The 21,610-nt window shown below is 39.0% G+C and overlaps 1 protein-coding gene across 2 annotated transcripts in view; it reads left to right on the top strand.

The window, feature by feature from the left end:
- The window catches only part of Sgcd (sarcoglycan delta), a 381,166-nt gene that overhangs the window by 282,191 nt on the left and 77,365 nt on the right, over nt 1-21,610 (top strand). For both annotated transcript variants that reach the window (XM_076856397.2, XM_076856396.2), the window contains exon 6: nt 4,945-5,017. In XM_076856397.2, coding sequence (XP_076712512.1) covers nt 4,945-5,017 — 73 coding nt within the window. The remainder of the gene's footprint in view (nt 1-4,944; nt 5,018-21,610) is intronic.

Below are 21,610 nucleotides of genomic sequence, written 5' to 3'. Positions count from 1 at the left end.
CTGATGAAAATGCTGTATCTATGTGGACTTGTCTCTGTGTCTTCTATTCTGTACCATTGGTCTATGTATCTGTTCTTATGCCAGTGCCATGCAGTTTTGGCTACTATGGTTTTGTAGTATAATTTGAAGTCAGATATTGTGATGCCTCCAGCATTGTTTTGTTGTTTGATATTTTTGTTTTGTTTTGTTTTGGGCTTAAAATTGCCTTTGCTATTTTTTTCATTCTTCCAAATGAATTTTAGAACTAGTTTTTTCTAGCTCTGTGAACAATGTCATTGGCATTTTGATGGGTATTGCAATGAATCTACATATTGCTTTTGATAGAATGGTCATTTAAAAAATATTAATTCTGCCTATGCATGAACATGGCAGGTCTTTCCACATTCATGTGTCTTCTTTAATTTATTTCTTTAGTGTTATATAGTTTTCATTGTATCTTTCACCTCCCTGGTTAGAATTAGAATTATTCCTAGGAATTTTTTTTTTAATTTCTCTCTCTGTCTTTACTCCCCTCCCTTCTCTTTCTTTGAAGCTATTGGTAATGAAAGTATTTTCCTGATTCATTTCTCAACAGATTCATTGTCAGTATATATAGGAAAATTATTGATTTTTGTCTGATGATTTTGTAGCCTACCACTTTGTCAAATATGTTTATTAGTTCTAGCAGTCTTTTAATGGAGTTTTTTAAATTTGGATCTCCTAAGTATAGGATGATAGCATCTACAAACAGCGATAGTTTGACTTCTTCCTCTCCTATTTTTTTTTAATTTTTTTAGTTGTAGATGGACACAATACCTTTATTTTATTTATGTGGTGCTGAGGATCGCACCCAGTGCTCCAAGCATGTGAGGCAGGTGCTCTACCACAACCCCAGCCCATTCCTCTCCTATTTTTATCCCTTTTATTTCCTTCCTTTGCCTAATTGCTCTAGCTGCTATATGGATGGTGAAAATAGACACCCTTGTCTTGTTCCATGATTTAAAGAAAATGCTTTCAGATTTTTCCCATTTACTATGAGGTTTGGCTTTGGGTTTTTCATATATAATTTCATGCAGTTGAGGTAGGATCCTTCTATCCCTAGTTTCTTCAGTGTTCATGTCATGAATGGGTGCTGAATTTAGTAGAAGGCCTTCTCTACACCTATTGAGGTGATAGTTATTTTTGTCCTTAATTCTATTTGTGATGAACTGCATTTATTAATTTGCATGTTAAACCATCCTTGCATCTGTGAAATAAAACCAACTTGGTTATGATGTACAGTCTTCTTAATATGTTATTGAGCAGGAATTCTCTAATGTTTTATTAAGGATTTTTAATTTTTTTTTTATTATTGGTTGTAAAAAACATTACAAAGCTCTTGACATATCATATTTCATACATTTGATTCAAGTGGGTTATGAACTCCCATTTTTACCCCGTATACAGATTGCAGTATCACATCGGTTACACATCCACGTTTTTACATATTGCCATACTAGTGACTGTTGTATTCTGCTACCTTTCCTATCCTCTACTATCCCCCTCCCCTCCCCTCCCCTCCCCTCTCATCTTCTCTCTCTACCCCATCTACTGCAATTCATTTCTCTCCCTTGTTTTGTTTTGTTTTCCCCTCACATCCTCTTATATGTAATTTTGTATAACAATGAGGGTCTCCTTCCATTTCCATGCAATTTCCCTTCTCTCTGCCTTTTCCTCCCACCTTTAGTCCCTGTTTAATGTTAATATTTTTCTCATGCTCTTCCTCTCTGCTCTGTTCTTAGATGCTCTCCTTATATCAAAGAAGACGTTTGGCCTTTGTTTTTTAGGGATTGGCTAGTTTTACTTAGTATAATCTGCTCTAATGCCATCCATTTCCCTGCAAATGCCATGATTTTGTCATTTTTTAGTGCTGAGTAATACTCCATTGTGTATAAATACCACATTTTTTAATACATTCATCTATTGAAGGGCATCTAGGTTGGTTTCACAGTCTAGCTATTGTGAATTGTGCTGCTATGAACATGGATGTAGCAGTGTCCCTATAGTATGCTCTTTTAAGGTCTTCAGGGAATAGTCTGAGAAGGGAAATAGCTGGGTCAAATGGTGGTTCCATTCCCAGCTTTCCAAGGAATCTCCATACTGCTTTCCAAATTGGCTGCACCAATTTGCAGTCCCACCAGCAATGTACAAGTGTACCCTTTTCTCCTATTAAGGATTTTTTTATCTAAGTTTGTCAGGGATATTGGTCTATCATTTTCTTTCCTTTATGTCTCCATATGTGGTTTGGAAACCCACATGTTATCAGCCCTACTCTCCTTATCTATAGATTAAGGGGTCCCTTGATTTCAGGAGGAGACTACAGGCATTTTTTTCTCAGTTTACTTAAAAGAATTGTGTTTTTGTTTAGTTCAAATAGTCTTCCTTGATTGGCATGATTTTTAATTTTAGAGGTGGAATCAAAATACTATTTTGGAATATAATTTTGGACACTCACTCAAATTTTATTACATTGTGTAAGGAGGCTTAAAACAATAAAAGTACTCCCACATTCGTTGAGGTACCAATTATAAATCAAGCAGCCATGACAATGGGTGAAACCTTAATCTCCGCTGTGTACAGTAGCAGTTCTAATAATGAAGGTGATCTGTGGCTGGTACTAATTGCCATGTGGATAAATCAGATGATTAGGAATGGTTCAAATTGATGTTATAGTTTCCAAGGAATTCTGGGTAGAGGGGGAATTTTAGCTACAATTAAAGAATGAAAACAACGAAACCAAACAAATAACTATCCTTGCCTTATTGACATATATAATCATTCTTTTAGTCATGGGTTTAAACCTAGTGCACAAATGTTCATGGACTAAGGATCTCTGAGTTTCAAAGGGAAGTTCCTGCTCAATGTGACAGTAATAGATTGATAGATGGAAGTTGCTCCAGACTGATAGGAGTTGATACTGTGAGGGGTTAAGGCATGCTCTTGGGTTTTAGACCACCTGGGGCCATATACCCAATGTCACTCATTATTCTGTGACTTCTAGGGCTGTCAACCTAGGCAGCCTCCACAGGACCTCTTGTCTTGCATTCGCCAAAGTATCACAAAAATGTTGGAAATGGATGGAATGTATATTCTGCAAAACCAAATTTAATACATGTTTAACAAAAGCTCCAAACCTGCACTATATAATCCAATCCATTCTGATTCCGATATACAGAATACAATAAAGTTAAAATCATAAAGACAAAATTAATAATTTATGCATAAGAAAATTATGACATTCTTCTGAAATTCACATCAAAAATGTTGTGAGTTTTTAAATGTTTATATTTCAATGTATTTGAAACGAGACAGTTTAGAGTCTTAAAAGGGATGTCTAACAGACTAAGAAAGGTCTTCAGTGGCCCTACACTTAATGTCTCTTTGCCTAATGCAATTGTTAATTTTAATAGATTGTTACAGGAAATAAATGAACTAGTGCTTATGAATATAAATTATGGAGTCTATGATAGTCACTTAAAATGGTAGCTTAGAAATAGTTATTATTTTTCTTCAAGCTATTCCTTTAAGGACCATATGTAACATTAAGTAGATGCATTATTTCCTGATTGTACTTACAGTAGTCTATTACTCCTATCAAAAAGACTGGACTTATAATTATTCCAGGATAAATAATTCATTTTCCTGGACTTATAATTATTCCAGGATAAATCTAGATTTGGAATAATAGTGGTGAATGGAGGATTTCTGCACATTTTAACAATGCAAGAGAATTCTAGAAATCTACACATGAATGCAAAATAGTTAATCTCTCCTAATAGCATGGGGATGTAGCTCAGTTGGTAGAGTACTTGCCTTGCATGCACAAAGCCCTGGGTTCAATCCCCAGCCCCCACACACAAAACAACAACGACAACAAAAATAACCCACCAAATACATAAAACAAACTTCTTTACTATAAAGTATAAGAGAGGACCTTGGCTCCATTTGCTTTGTTTTTTTGGTTTCAAGATACTCAGGATGGAACCCAGGGCCTCATGCATGTTCTATCCCTGGCACTTTTAATTTTTTTTGTTGTCGTTGTTTTGAGACAGGGTCTCAGAATGATTCTCAAGATGGCCTCAAACTTAACAATCCTCCTGCCTCATCCTCCCAAGTAGCTGGGATTAGAGCTACTGAGTATGTGCCACATACTCAGCTGTCTCAGCTAAGTCTAATTGAAAAATTAATATCCAGTGCAATTGTCTGTGATAAATTGAGGTTTAAATGATTTGAAAACACTTGGGGAGTGTACAAATCAGATAATCACAATCTTTTATGGCTGGGAGGTTCAGCCAGTGCTGACACATTGTAAAGATAAAGGTTTATAGTACAGCCAAGCTAAATGTCTAGATAGGGTGGGGAATCAATGTTAATACCTGAAATGTGAAAGCCTTGAACTTCAAAGGATAGGTCACGATGCTCTGTTTGTTTGTCTCTCCAAAAGAATAATACAGAACTTTATTTACTGAAAAACTTTAGGCAAATACTGCGATCTAACCTACTGCTTAGATGTCCAAGGTGTTATGTGATTTGTGCCCCGCATTGCCATCAGAGGGTTTCAGCTGTTGTATTTCAAAACATTTGCAGTTAGGTGGCTATTAATGGTTTATGAGAGTCAGACCTTGCAATTTATTTCTAGGCATCTTTTTAAAATTTCTTTTTAATTTATTTATTTTTTTTAAGCCAAGATGGAATTTGCCTCATGGCCTCACTCTGATCTCAGCAAGAACACTTTCAAAAGATATTTCTTGTTTTTTCAAAGGTTGTTTGCATGAGTTGATTCAATGCTCTCTCATCAGGAGCCCTGAAGCCAGTGCTCTTGGGCTGTATAATGGATTCACTACATTTAGCTCCAGTGTGTTGATGGTACCCCGAGGTGATCCCGCCAACATTTCCAATCTCTGTTTTCTTTTCTTTTGTTTACAGGAGCTGAGGGCACAGTCTTCCCTAAATCCATAGAAACACCTAACGTCAGGGCAGACCCCTTCAAGGAACTAAGGTAAGCTACTGACCTGGATTTGCATTGATCAATTGCAATCAGCTTACTCTGTGCAACAGACCCATGATTCATTTCGAATTATAATGATAGTGTCACAATGTGAATATGTAAGCCAGGAGAGGTGGGAGCTGGCTGCAGATAAACTTTACCTGAAAGAAAGATTTGCTGAATACTTAAGAATATTAAGGTCTTGGGGTGAGAGGTCGCCAACTTTGCATTGGTGAAGTTCAGATTCATTGATTTGCTGCTGTATTTGTGGTACACAAACTGATCAGTTACAAAACTATACAGTAATCGGTGTTGATCAGCTCAAAGAAAACTGCTTTCTAAAGGAAATTAATGTCTACATATAATACTGGTATATTTCTATGTACCACACTACCTATTTCTCTCGGTAGAATGTGGCTAGAATGACATTCTCTGGGTATTTAGCCATTAGTATGCTGCTGAAGCAGAGGAAGACCCTGGGAAACCCACTGCTCACTAACACCAACTGTGGAAAATGGGAAGGAACAGCAGACCGGGAGACTGACATCGCCTGAACCCATTCTAGCCACCAATGAATTAACTCTGGTCCTCCAAACACACATAAAAATGTGATCTGTTGATATCAATTTAACTGCAATTTCTATGATATAATCATAACCATGAAGAATTCAGTGAATGCTGGCTTTCTTCATCTTGGTTCATATTTCTTTTACTTAAAACCAGGGATATGTAACCAATGACCATAAACAGCTTTGAGTAACTGTTTCATGATAGACACCAACCCCAGGCAAAGGTAGCTGCATTGCACAAGTCTTACCAACTTTTATGATGCTGACTGTCCTTTCCTAAGACAGAAACAACTCCCCTAGCAGCTTCTATTTATTTAACAGGAACACTTCTCAGTGGTGGAAAATAAAAACTCGTTAGAAAACCTGGAGCTGGTTTTGCAAAGCCTGTAAGTCTTTGAGACTGTAAAGAAATAAACTTGGCCAAAAGAAGAGCAAAGCTCCACATACATAAGGGCTATGGTATTAAAGTTTTACCACATTTTCTAGAGTAGCTTTTTTTTCAGCAAAACTTCCACATGCCAGAGATCACCTGGCTCCCTGGCAGTTACCGGACTCACCTCTCCTTCCAGCACTGAAGCTGGAAGTCACTCAGGACTTCCTTTCAGGACTCTTGAGAGAGCTCATTCTGGGAGTGCAATGTCTCACGTCTGTGATGTAAGAACTCTTTCCGGATGAGGTAATGAATGAAGGGCTGGTCCGATTCTCTTCCTTTCAACCGTCCTTAGCAGAGTCGAATTTTTGACAGAACTAGTTAGTGCTGCCCAGCCCAGAGAAAAGTGCTCTCAAATAAAGCTGAATTCTAAAAGACAATATTGATATCCACCCCCTATGGAGTAAGCTCTTGGTTACATGAAAGACTTGGAAAATGTAACAGGAGAGAATTTAGGCTAATTTGACGTTAAGCAGCAAAAATTACTCTTCTGTAATTAAAAATAAATCCAACTCAAACCACTTCCCCTAGGGAGAGGAGAGACCTCTCAAATAATCAGGATAAAAAATAGATGATCTGAACAGACATTTCACAAAAGTGGCTACTTAAATGGCCAATAACTATTTTTAAAATGTTCATCGTCACCGATTATCATGTGATGGAAAATCGAATCACAATGAGAGACTGTGTCACCACGGTTAGAACGGCTGTAATCAAAAAGAAAAACAAACAAATAACCAGTGTTGGCAAAGATGTTGAAAAAGGGAGAATTCTCATAAGCCATTAGAGGAAACGTAAATTAGTACATGTAAATGTAAATCACTACGGAAAATAACATAGAAGTTCTTCAAAAAATTAAAAATAGAACTACCTTATGATTCAGCTGTCCCACTGCTGGGTATATCACACCCCCAAACTATATGACTTTATCAGGCACATACCTGCTCTCATGATTATTACAACAAGGTTCATAACAGCCGAGATGTAAAATCAACCAAGGTGTCCTTCAATAGACAAACGGATTTAAAAAGTGATGTAAATGTCAATTGTGTTAGTCAGTTTTCAATGACTATAACAAAATTCTTGAGAAAATCGGTTCAAAGCAGAGAAGATGTATTTTTGTTTCATGGTTCCAAAAATTTCATTTCCTGGTCACTTGGCCCTATTGTTTCTTGGCCCAAGGAGAGACAGAATATTAGACAAGAGGGCATGATTATAGAGGAAAATTGCTTGTCTCATGGTGGCCAGAAAGCAAAGTATGAGAGAGAAGGAGGAGCTGTGAACAAAATGTACCCCAGTGACCTACTTCCTCCAACTCAGCCCCACATCCTAACATTGCCAACACCTCTCAGTAGCCCATTAAGGGGCCTGGGATTGTGGCTCAGCAATACAGCGCTTGCCTATCATGGGTGAGGCACTGGGTTTCATCCTCAGGAACATATAAAAATAAAATAATAAAAATAAAGGTATTGTGTCCACCTACAACTAAATATTTATATATAAAAAATAGCTCATCAAGGTATGAATTGAAGCCCTGGTGACCCAATAACTTCCCAAAGGCCCTACCTCTGAACGTTGGTACCCAAACATTCACACATGAGCTTGTGGTATTCCAAATCCAAACCCTAACATTAACCAATTCAAAATCAGAAACTGCAAAAGCACTTTATTTAGAGTGTTAAGGAGACACAGGTTTAGATCTCTGTGAATAAGTGTTCCTAGGAAGGCAAGAAAGGGTGAGTTTCTGTCGTCTATTGAATGTTGAAAAGGTACCAAGGTTGCTTAACCATTAGGGGGTAAAGACAAGAATGTATAAACAGAACGGAAGTATCCACAAATCAATAATATCCTCTTGACCTGTATCTTGAACCTCTGGGTAGAATGTAACTATCCAGTCATACCGACTGCCTACAGAGAAAGAGTAGAGATGACCAAAATTTACATCCCAGCAGCTAGAATCTACAGAAAGCCCTATTTCCTTATGTTTCTCTGAGTCCATTTTGTAAAACCCTTTCAACATTGGTTCCATTGTGATTTTCCATTTGTTTTCACAACGTAATGGACTATAACTCAGTCATTAAAAGAATGTGATCTTGGCCAGACATGTGGGGCAGACCTATAATCCCAAAAGCTGGGGAGGCTGAGGCAGGAGGATCACAAGTTTGAGTTGAGACCAGCCTCAGCAATTTAGTGAGACCTGTCTCCAAAAAAAAAAAAAAAAAAAAAAAAGCTAAGGAGTAGCAAAGTAATTCTGGGTTCAATCCCCAGTACCAAAAAAAAAAAAGAGAGAGAAAAAAAAAATTGTACCTTCACATTTCTGGCAACATGGATGGAACTAGAAAATGTTATATTGAATGAAATAATCCAGACAGAGAAATATAATTAACTTCATAGAAGTAGAAAGGAGATTGTAGGCGGCTAGCTAACAGGAACCAAAATACAATTACACAGGAATAAGTTCTAACATTCTACAGCCCAGTACAGTGTATAAAGTTCAAAACACTTTATTATGTACTTTACTGAGAATGAAGAGAGAGGAATTCCAAGTTTCCCAATACAAAGAAATGATACTTAAGACAGAAATTCTCATTGACCTCATTGAATTGTTACACATGGCTTACCTGTATCGAATTAACTCACTGTTCCCCATAAACACATACAAATCAAAAGGCACAAGCTCCATGCATCTCTCTGCTTTCGATGTCTGGGTCCTGAAGAATGTAGAACAGAATATTCACCCTTGTGATTCTCTAGCAGCCCTGAGAGTGTCAGTGCAGTTTCTCTAGGAAACCCTGCAACTTGCCTTCAAAAATTAAACCTCCATAATTCATGAGTGAATCTAAGTCTAGTGAAACTGCAGAAATGAAGGCTTCAGGTAATGGCTGAATTTTCCTTGCTTATTCTAAACTTATGAGAATATTCTACAGAGACTAGAAATAAAATTTTCTTATCTGCATAAAAATATTTCCTGTTATCCTAAAACCGTTCTTTTGTTTGTCTCTTTAGCTCAAATCACGGGAGCCTAGATTGAGACAGGCACCTACAGTGTCAAAATCTAGCCTTTTCATCCTCTGCAATTTTTTATTTGTGGTTTTTTTTTAATATTTTTTCATTGTCAATGAGGTTTATTTCATTTACTTACATGTGGTGCTGAGAATCAAACCCAGTGCCTCACATATGCTAGGCAAGTGCAAAACCACTGAGCCACCCCTGCCAGCCCACTGTATGTGTTTTTTAAAGGCACTTTGCAGGAGGGTCTCTGACCCTCTGGAAAGGTAAGCAGCTGTAGTTCACAGACTAACCAGACAAGTGTCTGCACATCACTTACGTTATCTGTTTAATGATGCCACATCTTACTCTGCTATTGATTGGTATTGATCTTGGATACTGAGTAAATATGTAATGAAATTGGAGACCAAGTCTCCTGTCCTCTGACTTTAGAGGTGAATGGGTCTTACTTGGCCACATTCATGCTTCTTCTAGACTCAAGAAAACTGAGGAGTTTAAGTGAGATCGCTGGGCTCCTAACAGGAGGTAGAGATAGATGAAGCATTAAGGAGCAGATGGGTCTGCTCCTCAGAGGCAAGGCTGTAGAGGGGAAGGGGCACATCACTGAGAGCCAGATCCCCAGAGCAAACTTACTGCATGGGCTCCAGCTAATTGTGGAGCTTTGCTCTGCAAAACTGAGGACCACTTCCAGCTCCAAGCAGCTAATCCCTGGGTAGTCTTTCAATTTTGTGTTTTCAAATTATTTTAGATTTAAAGAAGAGCTATAAAATCCATACAGATCATTCCCACCTATGCGTAACTCATTTTTTCCCCTCATATTAACATCTTAAAGTCCTAGAATATCCTACTCTGTGTTAAGATTTGTTAAAAGGATTGCAATCACCTGAAGGTCTTGTAGATTAAAAAACATATAAAAGAGTCTTAACAAAAAAGCAGCCTGTCGAGATGTGAATTAATTGATCTTAAAATTCCCAATGAAGTTAAGTAGGAATGCTTTTCAGTAGGGCTTTTTTTTTTTTTTAATTTTATCTCTAATGTTCTAGACAAAGATTTTCTTGGTCTTGTTTGTTATTAATGGTAAACAAATTGAGTCCAAAAAAAAGTGAGAAAATTGCATCTGTCTTAGAAAGCTTGTCCTCTGGGATCACTTTTGTGTCCTCAAACCTCTGTCTGGGCTGCTGCAGGTTTTTTTGTTTATTCTCTTGGTTTTTGTTTGCTTGCTTGTTAATGAAAACCAGGTTTGAGGCCTCTGGCATTTCTTCCTAGAAGGTCTGTTACAGAAGAGGTAGCTTCTTGCTCACTGGAGTTCAGTTGATTCCTTTCCTTTTCAGAGTTGCTGGAGTTCTGGTTTTGCAGTGTTTCTTAAGATGTTTGTAAATAACCAGAGCTGAGCTCAGATTCATATTCTCTCTCTCTCTCTCTCTCTCTCTCTCACACACACACACACACACACACACACACACACACCCCATTTGTTTCTCTCCAGACAAATAATGAGGGTTACAAAGGTCTAAGCCAAACCTCTCTCTCCGGACAGTATATGTTGATTTTACCCCTTCAGGGTTATTCTGAAATAATGACTCATTGTCCTAGATTCAAGACTGTACTTAAAAATATACCAAGCATTGTACCCATCCCTCGACATAAGAAAAACTAACTTTGAATAGAAATTGGATTCTAATAAATTCATGATCTTTGAACATAAATGTATTATATGTTCACTGGCTCGTTTTTTTTTTCTTCTTCTTCTTTTTCTGGAGTCTATATAAAAGAAAAATGAAAAAAAAAATCACGGATGTTAGGCTGTTCATGATCTGAAGCAGGAAATAGGCCACTTGGTTTTGCATACGCATTTTCTATAAGAACAGAGGCTGCCCTTGAGTGTTCTAAGGATTCCTTTCAATTGTGAAGTTTCCTCATAGGATTCTGATCCTACAGGAGGATGAAGTAGACTGTGAAATCTTATCTCACAGGCACATGCACATAGCATATATGAAAAGAGGGAGAAGGAGATACCGACTACTATACTCCTACACCCAACTTGGTTTCCCTTAAGATCCCCCAAAGCTTGGAAGGAGCCACAAAAGATCTCAAAGCCAAAAGGTCTTTCTGAAAAAACTCTTCTTCCTCCTTCATCCACTGTGCCCCTGTGCCCTCACTTTACATGCAATGATAACCAAACTGGTGGGCTGCTTATCCTCTCAGGGGAATCAGGGACTGTTCACCTGATATCTGTTGGACATTTATTAAGGAGTCAGGATGTGTGCTGATTATTCTGAATGCAGAAATCAGTACTCAAGTAGTTTTTAGTTAAGGGGAATACAACAGAAATATAACCACCAAATGCAATATCTTGTGATGATTGACAGGATAGAGATTAAAAACCAAACCAGAAGGAAATACAGAGAAGGAAGCCATCTCCCTATGTGAGTTGGTTAGGTAGAGTTGGAGAGTTAGGTAAGGCTAGAAGTGTTACCCAAGTTTACCTACAGGAAATAACGTTTTGGTTGAAAGATGAGAGAAAGGGTAAAAGTCAGTAATAGGTCTTAGGATTTTTAAAAAAAAAAAAAAAATGGATCTCTCAGGCCATCTAGTGTAGGAGTGAATAGCCCAATATATCTCTGTAGTCTCTAAAACATCCCTGGTCATTTACAAAGGTGGGGGCTTATGATGTAATTTTCCACATTGACAGTTGTGTTCTTTAATAAATGTTGTGGAGTCGTTTTCAGGAATGGTTTCAAAAGACGTTAAAGATTGCTTTAACTTCCAAAAATTGGTGCGTCACACCATTTAGGACCGAAAGATTCGTTAATCTCAAACCTATTCAGTTCCAAATAGATACTGCTTTGTTACTGTTCATTTTCTTCATAATATTACCAGGTTTCCACCAATAAGGCAGAAAAATTCTAACGTACATCTATCATTCCCAGGGTGTACTTGAACATTCTGTAGGTACTTTTGTTTTCCTTTGTTTTGTAATGGAAAGTACTAACGCTAACCTCCTTTAGGAATGGGTGAGACTTAAAGTCTGTGTATATCATAAGAAAAAAAGGGTTAGACAAGGCTCCCACAAATTGACAAAATACATTTCTTTTTGCTCTAAGTTTACCTTTGAGTGTCTATAATCAACTAAGTTACTGGCTCCCAGTGATTTATAAATTTAAGCTACTGAAATAGTTTGTCAAAGCCTGAGGTTCAATTAATTAGAGGCCTACAATGTAACCTGAAAAAGTCACAATACCAAAAATATTGTAGAGTTTGAGTTTTAAAAATGTATAAATATACATATTGAAAGAGAGAAACACACACTCAGCCATAGAGAGACACACAAAGCACTGTATACTGAGCCTCTTAGCCCTGGGCACATGGTATTTGGAGCAACACCATTGAATTCCACTGTGCAAGAAGTCCTTACGTTTCTTCCCTTATGAACATTTAGAGACATGTTCTATAATTGTTTCATATCTCTTCTTCCCACCATTCCCAGCATTCCATGCATTTAAGCTGAGAGTTTTAGTTTTGTTTAACATATATAGAATTCAGCATTATTTAGTCACATAACACAAATATTAAAGTGATTTAAAGAAAAATTTTTTAAAAAACATAGTAGCAGGGTTACTCCAGGGTCTTATGAAATCATCAAATGTCCATATTTATCACCAGTGTATACTTTGAAGGTGCCCTGCTAGGTTTGAACTTGGCCCCAGTGCCTATCTGCCTTGGGAATTCGGGCATCTCGTTTAAAGCTCTCCAATCCCCAGTGCCTAGAACATTGAAAAACTCAGTGAACATAATAAGCTCAACAAATATTAGCTTTGGGGAAGAGAGACAAGCAGCCCTTTTTATCAGGGGTCAGGAACTCAGACACCAGTTTCCAGAGTTTCGAATTTTATCAGCCAGTAAAAACTTTCCATCCAATTATGGTAACCAACAATTCTGTTTCCATTAAGGATAAAACTAGAACCAAAAAAACAAGTTCTTATGTTCACTATTAACAGTTTGTATCAAAGGATATTTCCACTAATAGTCAATTTCAGAATAAGAGACAGTTCTGTCAGTTGGATGCACTTGGCTATAACCAATCAATGTGCTGTCACTATTTTTCTCATTTTGCTAAAGACGACATGACTGTAACACGGCTCTTGTCAGGGATTCCAAATGCCACAGACTAGAGAATAATGAGGTTAACTCAGTTTAAGGTCATTCTGTTTAAAATCCCCAAATTAGAACATTTTGCTCCCCTTTCAAGACTATTTGATTGGACTGTCCACCTACCTGCATGTGCCCCTTTGCTCCCTCTTTCCCTCCCTCTCAAATTACAATTATTATCATTTCCCTCTTTTTCCCTGTAAGCATCAGTGCTGTCGTTTAAATTTATCTGCATATTTCTCTTTACCCCCGTTCCCAGTATCTCTCTAGGATGCCCTTTCTACCATGGCTCTTTTCATGTGCAGAAGGAGAAACAAATGGCACAAAGGAAAAGTGATGTTTAGGATCTGAGATATTTCCATCCCATCCCTTGACGTATTTATCAAAAGCTCCTGTTTTAAAAATGTGATGGAAACTGCATTTTAAAGATGTCAAGCCCATGTGTTCCATCACCGTCTCCTCTATACATTGTAATTCTGCCTCTAGAGGCCAGGGGAGAATGGATAACATCTGGGGGGAAATCAGGACAGCACATAAGGAAAGTCTCATTCAGAAATAAATGGACAGCCCATCTCTTCTCATGACTGGGGGTTGTGGGAAGAAGATTCTACAAAATGTAAGTAAGGAGAGGGATGAAAGCAAGGTCCTGGTGACTCCTCTTATTCAAGTCATGGAGGGAAAAAAATAATTAGAGTCTGAAAAACTGATTGTTGAAGAGAAAGTTTAAGTTTTGGGATCACAGAAAGGTTGCCAGGCTGGGCTCAATTTAATTTTTCCTGGTAATTCATAAGGATCAGAAGTTTGAGAGTAAAAGATATTCCATTGCTTTGCATGGATGAACATGGCTTGTCAGCGGGCCAGCCTTTAATAAAGGTGTTACACTGACATTGGCTCACTTTGCCAACTGTTAAGGCTGTGGCTCTCCCCCTGTGAGTCTTATAGGATCATGGTTACCATCAATGGGGAAGTACGCCTTTAGAATCCATCTTAAGGCACTTACTCTCGGTGGTTTTCACTTCGAGTCTTGAATCATCCTTAATTAAAATGAAAGTCCACATATGATGTTCTAAGCCTCCTCCCCAAATGCACTTTTCAGTTTTTCATCTTTCAAACTCAACCAGATTTTGGAGGCACCAAAACCTTTCTCAGAATCCTCACTAGACATTATTAGAATATCCCTAAAAGTTAGAGCCATGGAAGATGTGCATTGAGGCAGCTGGTTTTACCTGTCATGAGCAGCCCATTTCCATCTGAATTTGAGAGGGGCAGTGTGATGACATCACCGTCATCGTCCCAGACATGTGGCTTTTACTCAGAAATTAAAAATATGTCTTTCAGATTAATTTCAATAATGAGGATTAAAATGTGAGGAAATCACTCAAAAGCACATTGGGAGAATATAAAATTGTACTTTTATCTCTGTCATCAGCAGCCATGATATTTTAAAACTAAGTGGGAAGTTTTCAGTCTTAGAGCATAGTGGGCATTCCTGAGCTACTGCCACCTTCTGCCTCAAAGCAGAATGTTCCCACTTGTCACGGTTTTCATCTTGATTAAAATGTCAGCCACTGTCATTTATTATGCAAAGGGTGTGGAGTGTATTGTTCTGTTATTCTTGAGAAACACACAATTGCTTTTGATTTCCCTCTCTTTCTCCCCAGTAGGATGGCCCTGCTGGGTGTTCAGACAGAAAATCTTTCTTAATTACACCCTTCATGATCCTGGCTCCACGCCAGCCTTGTTTTATTTCAGTTATAACCTTTTCAAAAACAAAGAGGAATGGGAGTTTAGAGGAACAAGCTGACATGAGTTTTTTACCTGAAATAAGTTGAGAGCCAGAAGTGAATCAAAAACAAATATCATTTTTTTTTCTTGATCCAGAATTCTCCATGGTTAGATACAATGCAGTGTAATATAAATGAGAGTAAGACAAATTTCAGAGAGACCTAGATAAACTTGCCCCACACCTGGCCATGGATCATGTGCCACGTTGGGACAAATGTCACTCCCTTCCATCCTTCGGTGGGTCTCCCTGATTGAAGATGATACTTCAAAAGTATACGTATGAATTTAACATGACCCTAGACTGATGGTCTCCTGGGACTCTTCCCCACCTTCCAACCATTTTCTTATTTTTATTTTTCCTCTTACTCTCCCCTAGTTTTCATTGCTTCCACTAAACTTTTAATCCCTGATTTTATATTTTAATTTTCAAAAGTTTTTTTTTTTCCTATGGTTCTATTCTTTCATAACACCCCTTGCATAAATGTACTGCCTTTTCCTTTTGAACATATCAATGATAGGTGTTCTCAAATTTCTTGTTTCTCCCATTTTTTTTTTTTTAAACTTCACATCCCTGGGTTTGTGATTAGGGCTTTATCCAGTGGTTGGTGAGTCCTGCATAGCTATTCATTTTTAAGAGTGAAGTATCAGGGCTGGGGATGTGGCTCAAGCGGTAGTGCGCTCACCTGGCATGTGTGCGGCCCGGGTTCGATCCTCAGCACCACATACAAACAAAGATGTTGTGTCTGCCAAAAACTAAAAAGTAAATATATTTTTTAAAAAAGAGTGAAGTATCAAGAATCAAAGCATCAAGAATTTCTTGTCAGGTTTGTGTGCATGAATGGGACTGGGTGGTGGGTGATGAATGACTCCAAATGTCAAAACTTATAGGTCTTTTCTCTTGGGCTGGTCAGTTTCCCCAATAGAAGTCCAAATCCCTTGCTTATCATACATCTGGCTGTCAGTATGTTCATGGTGGGGGAATCTGGGAGGCCTCACTCTCCAATATGTAGGTTTTCCCTTAATTCCCTGTTTCCACACCAGTGAAGAAACAGTCCCTTGGGGCTGCCTATTTCCCATGGGGCCCTCTGTAAGTCTTCTCTATCGCAGTCCTGCTAGACACTTCTGATTCCTGGGCCTGGCCACAGTTTTTCAGCTTAATCAACTTGCAGCTTGATCTTCCCCAAACCTATATAAGCTCTTAGCTTTTAGTTTCCTTTCACCTGCTAATGGAGTTACTATTTGTGATTTGCTTTTCAACTTCCAAAGCATGGTCGCCATCTATTTTGTACCCTTATCTCTTCTCTTTTATTTCATCTTTGTGGATTAGGGCCTTATTGGGGTCCATTTATAGCCATTGAAGTAGCATTTCCAGAAAGGGAAAAAGTAGGCAGGCATGTTTGATACTCCATTGAATCAGACGTCTTCTGTCTGCAAGCTTTGGCCACGCTACCCTGCCCTGCTTCCTCTAGGGTGTTTGCGATTCTTCATGTTACCATTCCCTTTTCTTGGAACACTCTTCTCTGCTTACACATCTTTTCCTAACCTAAGGACATGATGTTTCTTGGCATTCTTCCAGGCATATGATGGTCTCCCCCTTGTCTTATCCTGCTCCTCTATTGGATAAACTAAGAGGGCCCCCACTTTTGCCATTCCCCACAGGGGGACCAGGTTAGATGAATTGTGATACATCCAATCCCCTAGGATTTATTTTTATTTTTATTTTTTACATATACAACCTAACTCATTAATGATACTTGTCCTTGACTCTCGTCTGAGCTCAGACACAGACACTCCAAAATAACAAAGCACAGAGGAATTTGAATCTTTTGACAATCCAAGCACCATACCCCTAACCTTGAATAGGAAATAGATGCTAATAAATTCAGGGTCTTAAAAATGTGAATTATAGTCATTTCACACTTCGTGGCAACTTCATGCTGAAGTAATAGCTTCAAGCTTAATTATGATGCTTGTCCCTTCCTTAAGTGCAGATGACATTCCTCAGATAGATTTTTGCAATGACATTTGAGGAGCGGAGTTGAGACACCAATTAGTTATTCATGATGGAGAATATTGACTGCATGCTGATTAAAGGAAAGTGTTGATACCCTTCCTGACATGATGCATCTGTCTCTTCATTTATGGTTCTCCCTCTGGCCCTCTTGGAATGCTCTTGGGAAATGATGGAAATGCCCTTCAGCCTTCACATGCAGATCTATAAAGAAAATGTGCATGATGAGTGGGATTATTAATGGAGACCAGGAGGCATTAGGCTTCCTCTGATTCCCTGCAGGTGTCTGGGCTTCTCTAGGAGGACCATGTGAGAGACACACCATAATGGATTAGACATGGCCCACTCTCGGTGCTGGAGAAGCTATTACACAATATGTTCAGCACCTCAGCATTCTTCCTGCAGCTAGAAGTCAGGAGAGGATGATGAATGGAGGATTCTGTCCTCTGTCACATAATCCCATGGCATGATCCAGGAGCCACTAAGCCATGTGACCAGGAAAGTGCAACCTCCCTCTCTTTGTGCAAGATGTGATAGTCTCATAAAAAAAGAGAATTTTGTTCTTTATTCTAATGACCTAGAGTGGCTCAGGAGTGAGGGGCAGAACCAGAGTGAGACAGCTTAATAGAAGGAAGCAACTTCTAGTAGTCTGAAGAGGTATATTATCCCATCACTGAGAGCAAGGGGGAGACTCTCCTATCAGGACTGCCACAGAGCCAGGTCAAGCCTCAGAAGGAGGGAAGACTTTTAACTAAATGTCCTTTCAGGTCTACTCTGATATGAATATTCTTAAAACTCAGGACTCCAAGTGCTGCTCACAAACACAATTTTAGCAGGAGCCTCTCATTAAGTTTAAGTTCCTTGAAAAGCTCTCTTCATTGAGTGGTTGGAGAGCAAAAATCTGTGATCAGTGTTGATCCTTTTTTATTCCTTAGACTCTGAGTGTTTGAAGAATGACTCATTCTTCTAGTGATTTGTAAATTTTGAAGAATTTTTACAAATACCCCCTCAAAACCTTTCTAAAGCTGATACAGTAGTGCATTCCTATAATACCAGTGATTTTAGGAGGCCAAGGCAGGAGGAATGCAAGTCTGAGGCTGGTCCCAGTAACTTAGAAAGATCCTGTCTCAAAATAAAAAGGGTTAGGGATGTAGCTCAGTGGTAGAGCTCCCCTGGTTTCAAACAAAACGAAATACTTCCTAAAGCTGAATATGAGGCATTTGCCTTAATTCTCATTGTATAGATGAAGAAATGGAAGGGTTAATATGAAGCACCTTTTGTTTGACTTTCACAAAAAAAAAAGCCTTATCCTTTCTCACTGCTCCAAGATTTTCATTTGTATTTTTACTTTTTGCATTGCTGGAGATGGGAACTCAGGGCCTCACACATGTTAGGCATGCGCTGTACCACTGAGCTATCCCCCCAACACCTGCTCCATGATATCAAGGTGCTACTGGTAGCAGCACATGGTGAAGGTAGAAAGCAGAGCTCTGGGTCAAATGGCTGGCCACTGGTCCTAGGTTTTCTACCCACTAAGATGTGACTCCAGCCAAGTTTGAAAAAACTCCTTGAGTTTCAGTTCTCTCATTTATAAAAGGGATAAGAACAAGACCAACCACAGAAAGACTGTGAGAACTAAATGGCCCACTGTATATGAACTACTTCAAACATGACCTAGAACTTAGGGCTTAATAAATATTGGTTTCAGGGGCTTTGTTGTTGCAGCAACAGAAATTAACTCATGCTTGCAGATGGCAAGGACTCTCTCCTAGTGATCTGGAAAGGTGCCTGTATTAGATGCCGGGTAGGTAGCAGTCAACAACAGGTTAAGGGCCTATCTGTACAAGTCTAGATAATGAAAACAACAAGTGTGAGATGATTGATTTGCCAGATTGGTCCCAAAATTAGCAAGTGAGCTTTAACCCTTTAATCTTTTAATGCTTTTGATATTATTTTTTTCATAGGAAATATATTTCTTATCTATAGGAAGGCAGGAGAGAGCCATATTTTTTTCTTAGGAGAGGCAAACTGAGCAACTTAAACACTACAAAGACAGGATGAAGTGCTAAGCATTGTGATTGTGAATGAAAGGGTTCATTTTATAAGTACTTACACTGCAAACAGCTTTTGAACTTCCTCTGAATTTAATTGCATCTGGGAAAAGGATAGGGGTGGCAACATTGTTTAGAAATAGAAAAGAATAGCATGTAAGTACCAACATGTTTTAAAAATCTTCTCACACCATAATGACCAAAGTACCCACCTTCCTAACTCCTTCACCCATGTGCAGGATGGAGATGGGGGGTTAAATCCAATACCCTGGAGGACCAGACCAAGTAGAAAATCTCAGAAACAAAAGGGCTTGTCTGGGTACATTCTATCCCTGTTGCTGACTGTTACCAGGAATCAATAGCTCTCTCCTAACCATCAGGAAAATGAAATTACACTTTAAACTCTAATGAGATTTTTTTTTTAATTTTCACGTTGAATATTTTGTATCATCCTAGAGATTGCTCATTTATTTTTACATACAATCAAAAAGCTTTTGATCCTTCATTAAATACTGCCCTTACAAGTTATATTGTTTTCTTCCCCTGAAAGCCATAATGGGTACCTATTTTTTTTTCACAGAGCTTGGATGTATTTTTATCACATAATGCTAACTGAAGGCTGCCACTGCACTTTTGGTTCTTATCTATAACCTGTTCCTGAGCTAGACTAACCTGTTAGATGTAGAAGCCACAATGCTTTTTCCAGGAAAGGGGATTGTCTTTGTTAGTAGCAGGTAGTTAGACACCCCTAGGACTGCTAAAAGCAAACCCCTGTGGTTTTCAAAGGGCTGGCTGGTATCCCTTGAACAGACAATACTAGCGAGATTGAGAGGATACACAGCACACAGCCAGCATGCTAGTTCCATGGTTTCTCTGGAGCAGCATTTACAGCAGGGTGGAGGGGTCTCAGGCTGGGACCTTGTGACAAGCTAAGCCATGCTGGTCCTTGATTTCCCAGTACATACAGGTCTTCTTTGAAAAACTTGCTAAGTCAGGGGGCACAACCCGTGAAGGAAGACAAGAGGAAATGGTCTCAGAGTGTCATTCCACACAGTGAAGCCATCTGAAGGCTCTGAGATGACATTCATTGACAGAATCTATATGTTCCAACCAAATAGGCCTGCCAGGCTAGTCACATCAGTATAATCCAAATGGAGGTATTCTGTGCACAGGTGCTTGAATATCTTCAGGTGTCTGGCATACCATGTGAACATCTGGTATATATTTCTAGGAGCACACTGATTAACAGGACAGGCATGGCCCTTGCTCCTGTGGGCTCTGTGTTCTAGCAGGGGAGGTGCTGACTATCAGGCCAAGTGATCAGTGCCAGTGTCTTATGTCATTTAACCTTCACATCAGAAAAGCCTTTTCAGGAAGAAGGTGCTACAGGCACTCCTATTTCACAAATGAGGAGTCAGAGGCTCATAGAGGTTCAGAGACCTGCTCTGGGATACTGAAAGAGTTAGGGAGAAAATATCTCATTTGGGGCTGGAGATGTGGCTCAAGTGGTAGCGCATTCGCCTGGCATGCGTGCGGCCCGGGTTCTATCCTCAGCACCACATACAAACAAAGATGTTGTGTCTGCCGAATATTAAAAAATAAATATTAAAAAAATTCTCTCTCTCTCTCTCTCTCTCTCTCTCTCTCTCTCTCTCTCTCTCTCTCTCTCTTTAAAAAAAAAAAAAAGAAAATATCTCATTTGCCAGATTTTTATAGCCTATTTTTCCGGCTAAACCATCCTGCCACACAAAAGGGATCTTGCTCTCAGAGTACAGAAGGTGTCTTGAATTTCTTATGCCCTTCTCTTACATTACCTAAGAGGCTTTCAGACTTTCCAGTTAGGAAAAGTAACTTGAAAACAGCAAGGAAAAGCCAGGAGTGGGGCTTTCTGCTCATTGCATCCCTGATATTCTGACACTAAAGTGTAGGGGGGAGAAATGTGTGAAAACACAGATTAAGAGTGTTTCCTGAATTTTGGGTCTTGTCTCAGAGTGGACACGGGTTGGAGCTAACTCTCAGAAAGGGAAGCCACCATTGCCCCGGCCTTGGACATCACACAGTCGTTCATTTGCTCACGTGCTTACAGTCCATCTCCCTTCCTGGGCTGTAAGAGCAAAACCTGTGATTCTCAACCCTTGTGTCATAGTGGAGACCCCCAAGGAGCTTAAAGATAATCCTGATTCCTAGTGCCCATCCCAGAAGAATTAAATCAGAATGGACAGGGCTATCACCTAGACAGTGGTGTAACATAGAACATGCCTATTGGTTCCACAGGTCAGGAACCAGGTTCTAAGGTACAGGTGCTGTGTCCCATGTCCTCACCGCATACACACTGCAGGGTGAGCTGAGAAACTGCGACCATTTTAAAGGACATTCAGTAAATGCTTGTTGAGTACATGGATGGATGGAGAGATGGAAGGATGGACAGGTGGGTGAGTGAGAGAGTTAATCAAGAAGGAGATGCTGAATTTGAGTTCATGGAATAGCTCTTATGAGATCACTGTTTACAGTTAACCTTTTAGTCATTCAGAATCTATATGCTTCTGTACCAAAATAGAAATTAGAGGCCTTAGGTAAGTATATGAAACAGTAGACAGCAAG

This window comes from Callospermophilus lateralis, chromosome 5 (genome assembly GCF_048772815.1).
Source record: "Callospermophilus lateralis isolate mCalLat2 chromosome 5, mCalLat2.hap1, whole genome shotgun sequence".
NCBI classification, from domain to species: Eukaryota; Metazoa; Chordata; class Mammalia; order Rodentia; family Sciuridae; genus Callospermophilus; species Callospermophilus lateralis.
Note: the sequence above shows the minus strand (reverse complement) of the source record. Positions and strands in the feature narration are given on the sequence as shown.